Source organism: Phodopus roborovskii, unplaced genomic scaffold (genome assembly GCF_943737965.1).
Source record: "Phodopus roborovskii unplaced genomic scaffold, PHOROB, whole genome shotgun sequence".
NCBI classification, from domain to species: Eukaryota; Metazoa; Chordata; class Mammalia; order Rodentia; family Cricetidae; genus Phodopus; species Phodopus roborovskii.
In genome coordinates, this window is record NW_026126638.1 from 5654405 (window position 1) to 5661640 (window position 7236).

Consider the following 7236-nt stretch of genomic DNA (forward strand, 5'->3'; position numbering starts at 1 on the left):
GGTATCTCAAAGTTGTTTTGATTTGCATTTCCCTGATAGCTAAGGATGTGGTGCATTTTCTTAAGTGTCTTTCAGCCTTTTTGATTTCCTCTATTGAGAATTCTTTCTTCAGTTCTGTACCCCATTTTTAATAGGGTTATTTGGTGTTTTGTTGACTAGTTTCTTGAGTTCTTTGTATATTTTGGAGATCAGCCCTTTGTCGGATATAGGATTGGTGAAAATCTTTTCCTAGTCTGTGGCTGCCGTTTGGTCTTGTCCACTGTTTCCTTTGCCTTACAGAAACTTCTAAGTTTGAAGAGGTCCCATTTATTAATTTTTTCTCTCAGTGTCTGTGCCCCTGGAGTTATGTTCAGGAAGCGGTCTCCTATACCAATTTGTCCAAGGGTACCTCCTACTTTCTCTTCTAAGAGGTTCAATAGGGCTGGATTGATGTTGAGGTCTTTGATCCATTTGGACTTGAGTTTTGTGCATGGCGACAGACATGGGTCTATCTGCAGTCTTCTACACACCCTCATCCAATTGTGCCAGCACCATTTGTTGAAGATGCTTTCCTAGCCCCATTGTATAATTTTAGCTGTTTTGTCAAAAATCAGGTGTTCATAGGTGTGTGGGTTAATCAAATAATGAATACTCGAAAGCGGGCAGAACTCAAGAGTAACCCTGTGAAGCTCTTCATAAGAGTTTTTAAACATTAAGAATGGGCTGAAAATTGAAGTGGGGAAAAAGATTTACAATTATTGGTGCCATCCCTGAGGTACACTTTATGGTTTGAAGACCACAGGGCAATAATTCTCCCATCCATGGAAGTGTCCATGTATGCGTGTGAAGGTATATATCTATGCTTGCATATATAAATGTGCATTTGTATGAACTGATGTAGAATCAGGTTATACACAGGTGTTTGCTACCAGAGAGAGTTTTAAAGAAATGCTGGCTTTTCTTGATCCTCCTCAGAAAACCTTGGATCTTTCAAGATGTAAATTTGAGACTCTTTGTACATGAATCTTGTATTAAAACTAAATGAGCCCATAGAGGTGATTATTCTAGATGAACCAAGTTTCATATACTGACTGGCACCCTTACATTTTTTACATACTGGTTTCTAAAATTTAACTAACAAACAAATCTGACTATCACAGTTGATGGATGGTTAAAGAAGAAACAAAATTTACAACAGTGGAACAGAATTTGTATTTATTTGCCTGCTGACAAATGAGAATACAGTGTCCTTCCAATATCAACACTGAAATACACTAGTCTATAGCACAGGCACAAAGGTACATAATTAGAGACGTTATGGTAATATAAATTTCCATAAACATGAGGTTTAATTCATCCTTTATCCACACCACACTGGGGTTCTGCTTGGCATAGATTTAAATGAAGCAAGAACTCTAGTGTACATTTAGTCAAGTACAAACACAATTACATCTATGTATATAAAGAATCATAATCAGTAAAGTAAGGCTTGCCTATATTTTTCTTTTTTGTTTGATCAGACACAATGAATTTACTAGAATGGATTGTCACCATCATAATAATAACAGAATTTCTCTTAGGAAACTGTGCCAATATCTTCATAATTCTAGCAAATGCCATTAACTGTACCAAGAGGAGACCAAGAAAGGTCTCCTCTGCTGACAGAATTATAGCTGCTCTTGCTGTCTCCAGAATTGGCTTGCTCTGGGGGATGTTATTAAATTGGCATTCAACCGTGTTTACTGAAGATACATACAATGTACAATTAAGAGCTTGGGGTCGCATTATTTGGACAGTAAACAACCATTTTAGCAATTGGCTTGGGACCGTGCTCAGCGTGTTTTATTTGTTCAAGATAGCCAATTTTTCCAACTCTCTATTTCTTCACCTAAAAAGAAAAATTGAGAAGGTTCTTCTGGTGATGTTTTTGGGAACTTTCCTGTTTTTGTTTTCTTATCTTGGCATGGTGAACATCAACAAGATTGCTTGGGGGAGTGATTATGAAGAAAACGTGACTTTGAAGAACATCCTGGAGGACATTGCAAGCCCTACAAACATACATCTCTTCAGCCTGACAAATATCATACCACTTTGCATATCACTAACATGTGTCCTGCTCTTAATCTACTCCCTAGGCAAACATCTCAGGAATATGAAATGCCATGGCAAAAGATGTCAAGATCCCAGTACCATGGTCCACATAAAGGCCTTGCAGATGGTGGTCACCTTCCTCGCGTTATATGGTACATATGCTCTCTGCGTAGTCATATCAGGTTGGAATTTACGTAATTCATCAGTCTTCTTATTTTGCTTGGCAATTGGTGCTGTTTACCCAACAGGGCATTCTTTTATCTTGATCTGGGGAAACCAGAAGCTGAGACAGTCCCTTCTGTTGTTTCTGAAGCAGGTGAGACACTGACTGAAAAAAGAAAAGTGAAAGCCTTCACATCTATTAAAAAAAAAAAAAACGAGAGAGAGAGAGAGAGAGAGATGGTATCTCTTAGCTAAATAGAACTGATGTTAATAGTAATATTATGTCTTTACTACTATTTTTGGAATACATGTTATTAAAGAATTTCTAAAGCCATCCTTAGGAAAGTCTCATCCCAAAACTTGCCAAATAAAAGGCTGCATGGATGTGTTGTGGTAAGAACATAAAGATAAGAAAATTTGAAAAGAACATTTCCTTAATCACTGCTTTCTCACAGATAACCTAGTTATAAAGAATATGAAAGAAATATTTCATAACCACAAAGTCATGTATATTGTCTTGTTATTCTCTATTTGAGAACAACACTTTGCTGTATGATGCAGAATTCAGTGTTCTTGCCAGCTATAAATGGTTGAAGCATGGGAAATCTCTTGAGAATTTGGTTCCTTAGAATCTTGTATAAATTATGAAAATGAGAAACGTGCTGTTATAATCATTGATTGAAAGTCCTAGTGTAGTGAATTAAATATTCATTCATCGAGTGCTAACCAACTGTCAATTTGGGATACTATGCTTGAGCAGTTCTTCCAATTTTATTCCTTTTTAGAATATTTTTATTAATTTATTTTTTACATTTCAATGGCAGTTCCCCCTCCTTTCTGTTCTCCTACTCCCCGACTCCCCGACTCCCCGACTCCCCTACCTCACCTCCCGTCTGCTCCTTGGAGAGGGTAAGGCCTCCTCTAGGAAGTCTACTAAGTCTGACCCATCACCTGGTTGAGACAGAACCAAGGCACCTCTCCACTCCACCCCCCCCACACACACACCCATGTGTCTAGGCTGAGCACGGTATCTCTCCATATGGAGTCTGTGCATTAGAGTTAGATCTTGGACCCACTGCCAGTGGCCTCATATATTGTCCTTTTTAAAATTGTTATACAAATTTGTATATCTCCACTGCTCTGCCTGTTCTCTTCCTATCTCCCATCTTCATGTTACAAGTACCACAAACTCAATTATCTTCCATCTCCTTCCCTTGACATTTCCATCTCCCTTTTCATGGGCTGTTGTCTAGTTTTAATACACACACACACACACACACACACACTGCCTAAATTAAATCTCAATCCATCCATGGAAGAAAAAAATAGTATAACAATATTTGTTTTCCTAAATCTAGTCAATTTTGCTTAACATAATATTCTAATTCTAATCTCTTAAGGTTTTCTACAAATGCTGTAATTATTTTTTTCATTATGTATGTGTACTACATTTTCATTATCCATCGATCAATTGATTTTATTCTTATCTTGTTCCATTTTTCATTTATTTTAGATAATGCAGCAATACATATGGGTACACAAGTAATGTACCATGTGTTTATTTGTTGACTTATTATTTTGGGCATATACCCTGAGCGGATCATAATGGTGGTTCAATATTTTGAATTTTAGAAACCTCTATATAGATTTCTGCACTGGCTGCTCAGGTTTACATCCACCCCAAGAGTGTATTCATATTCCTTTTTATCTAACTCCTTGCCAGAATTTATGGTGCCTTTTTAAAAATTTATTTATTTATTTTTAGATCCTAGTATAATTACCTCATCTCTCCCCTGAGCATGGGGATGCCTCCCAACCACTGACTTACTACAGATCATAGAATAGTGCCACACAGTAGCATGTATTAGATGGGTAATAAAGCTATGGTGTTTCTGTGTGTCCGTTGTTGTAGACAATGATGTATGCAACAGAGTCTCAACAGCCTTGCCAAGGTAATAGAACATTTTCCAGTATAAGAGAAAAAAATGGAATTCTAAAATTAGAAAAATAAAATGTCTAAAAACTTAGAATGGGAAGAAGACATGTGGATGCTATCTGCTACACTGGCCTTATTTGGCAGGAAAAATGATAAAACCTGGGAGATGGGATGTGATGCCAAAGAAATAAAATGCAAATTACATCTGTGATAGAGTAAAAACTTGAAACCCATGGGATAAATAAGATAGCCAGATACCAGGGAGATAAAAGGACAATGAAGAAGTGATAAGAGAGACCTTTCAGGCCTGCCATTTAATACAGATCTTGATGGGGATGTAAGGAGTATGGGTTTTTCCGCCCTCCGCCTGGTCTTGTCCCGCTGCCGAGCCAGCCCCAAATAACGCACAGAGACTCTGTATTTGATATTATACTGTTGGCCAGTTACTACTTTCTTATCGGCTAGCTCTGTCTTAAGTATTAACCCATTTGTGTTAATCTATGTATTTCCATGTGGTCTTCTTACCCGGAGCCGGCTGCCGCGTACTGCTCTCTCCAGACTCTCCATCTTGGCTCCTCCTTACCACTTCCTATTTCCTCCTTGTCTCCTAGTCCCTCCCATCTTCCTTTCCTATTGGCCAACAGTGCTTTATTTATTAACCAGTATGAGAAACATATACAGAATGACATCTCCCATCATGGGGACTATGATAATACTCCAGTATAGGAAACCATAATGATCAGAGAATACCTGAGATGTGATATCTATGAATTGAAACTTTTTAATTTTTTTTTCTTCCTACTTTTTTTTATGCATATAGAGTATTTTTTATTTAATTTTATATAACAAAGTCCAATTAAATGAAAACAAACATTTATACACAATATTTGGGAATTTGGGCATCGTTCTTTCCAAACTACTTCCTGCTGGTAAGGGGCGCTGTCTTGGGGGATTCGAAGAAGATTCAGATATCCTAGCTGTAGTCTGTAGGGCTGTTTTGTCCAGCTGTTTGGAATGTAGGATCAGCTTGTACTCTGTTTCAGGCGGTCTGGTGTGATCAAACCACATTAGTCTGGAAGGAATCCACATCTTTTCATTTTCTGTGGAAACAAAAATAGAAATACTTTTCCACAGTAACTTGTTCTTCAACTTAAATTTTGGAGTCAAAGCGTTTTTTTTTTTTTTTTTTTTTTTTTTTTTTTATTATTATTTTACATGTCGATCCCAGTTCCCTCTCCCTCCCTCCCTCCCTCCCCCCAAGCCCTCCCTCCCTCCTTCCCTCCCTTTTGCCCTCTCTACCCTCTCCCATGCACTCTAAACACCCTCCCCTCCCAACCCCCCACCACAATACAATATGTAGGGGAATGCCATCCAGTTGGGGTCATGTAGATCTGACAGGTCCTGTGAAGTAGGGACTAGGGCTTCTCTCCTATCTCTAGAATAAGGCAGTTATCCCTCCATGGGGGATATGTTTGCAAAGTCCTTTCGTGCACCAGGGATACATCCTGGCTCCACTGTCTGAGGTCTCTTAGACTGCTCAGACCTTCTGGCTGAGACCCATATTCAGGGGGGTCCGAGTCAGACCCCTGTTGGCTTCCCAGCTATCAGTCTAGTGGCCCTTAGCTCCTCCTTGTTCAGGTAAGCTGTCTCTATGTACTTCTACCGCATGGTCTTGTCCTCTCCATCTGCTTCTGGGTTCTAGTTTGACTCAGTGTTTATGTATGGGTGTTTGCTCCTGTTTTCAACAGGCATTAGTTGAGGACTCCATGGAGAAGTTAGTTGTTGATCTCACTCTCCGGGAAGGGCATTTATGATAGCCTTTTTTTTTAGTTTTAATTGTGTACACCCTGTGTGGATGTGTGCAGGTGCTGACAAAGTTCAGGAAAGGTTGTCACATCACATGGGACTGGAGTGAAATGTGGTTGTGAGATACCTGACATAGAAGCTGTGAAATAAACTGGAGTCCTTTGCAAGTGAATGATACTTTTAACTGCTGACCTATCTCTCCAGTGCAAAGAAATTACTTTTTAAAGAGCAGTGGAAGGGTCTCTGTGGCTTATAGTGTGAGACTGGGGTACGTAAGGACAGATAGCGCCAGACTTGGTGATGTGGAAGTGGAGAAACTGAATGAAATAACTTCCCTTCTTTCCCTGATGCAAAGGCTACATAACTGCATAGAAAGTACACCAAGGATGAAGATTACTCACCCCATCTGGGAGCATATGGGCACTCCTGCTCGCCTGTGAAGCCTAGTTAAACTGAGCACTACAAGATGGCCCTACTGGGACAACTAAGAGATGGGTGATGTTCTGCATCCACAATAGCAGCAGAACCCCAGAATGCAGAGGACAGATGGCTTGTGGATCATGACTATGGGTTTCTGACAGCTAGATAATGTACTGTTCTCTGTCCGTGAAGCTATACCCACCCTGTTTTTGTTTTTTGCTTTGTTTTGTTTTTGTTTTGTTGTTGTTGTTGTTTTGTTTTTTGTTTTGACAAAGCAGTTACTACAAGGGATAAGATCTTACCATGTTCACTGGTCCTTGTTTGAATTTCTTTTTAGTTTCTCCTCTAGCTGGCTGAGTTGTCAGCTAGTTGTTCATGAGTGGTTACCCGTGCTGGGTGGACTTATTATGCAATTACCTTTTCTTCCCCATGTTCCTGTTACTCTCCTTTGAACCAGGATCCTATTGATAAACACAAGAAATCCAAGCTTGCTAAGTTAGATTCAAATAGAATTGTTTCTTGGGTCAGTCACTGTTGGCTTCTCTGGGATGAGTTAACATCTGCTCTCATCTTCTATACAAAACCTCACACTGTGTCTTATTTTTAAAATGGGCATCAAGGGTGAATCAGCTATGTCTGAAAGGCAATGCCTTAGAGTATGGGTAGACCCTAGCCAATGGGAAAGAAAGGCAGAACTGAGCGTTGAAAAGAAGTTTCTGGTACACCATTTCATGCACTAGTACTGCACCAGCTCCATTTGATCACCCCGGTAAAGTATGTGGGGCAGCATGTATATGTGCTGAACACCTTGCTTTCTCTTGCCTCAACTGGCATTCGTTCTT

The 7236-nt window shown here is 39.4% G+C and overlaps 1 protein-coding gene across 1 annotated transcript; it reads left to right on the forward strand.

Moving 5' to 3' along the window:
• Nucleotides 1-1504: 1504 nt before the first annotated feature.
• Nucleotides 1505-2398, forward strand: LOC127212904 (taste receptor type 2 member 120). Its single transcript, XM_051173096.1, has one exon. The coding sequence runs from the start codon at nt 1505-1507 to the stop codon at nt 2396-2398; it is 894 nt and encodes a 297-aa protein (XP_051029053.1).
• Nucleotides 2399-7236: the final 4838 nt, after the last annotated feature.

What these genes read in the sequence shown, in the direction of transcription:
- LOC127212904 (XM_051173096.1), top strand. Translation starts at nt 1,505, where the DNA reads ATGAATTTACTAGAATGGATTGTCACCATCATAATAATAACAGAATTT.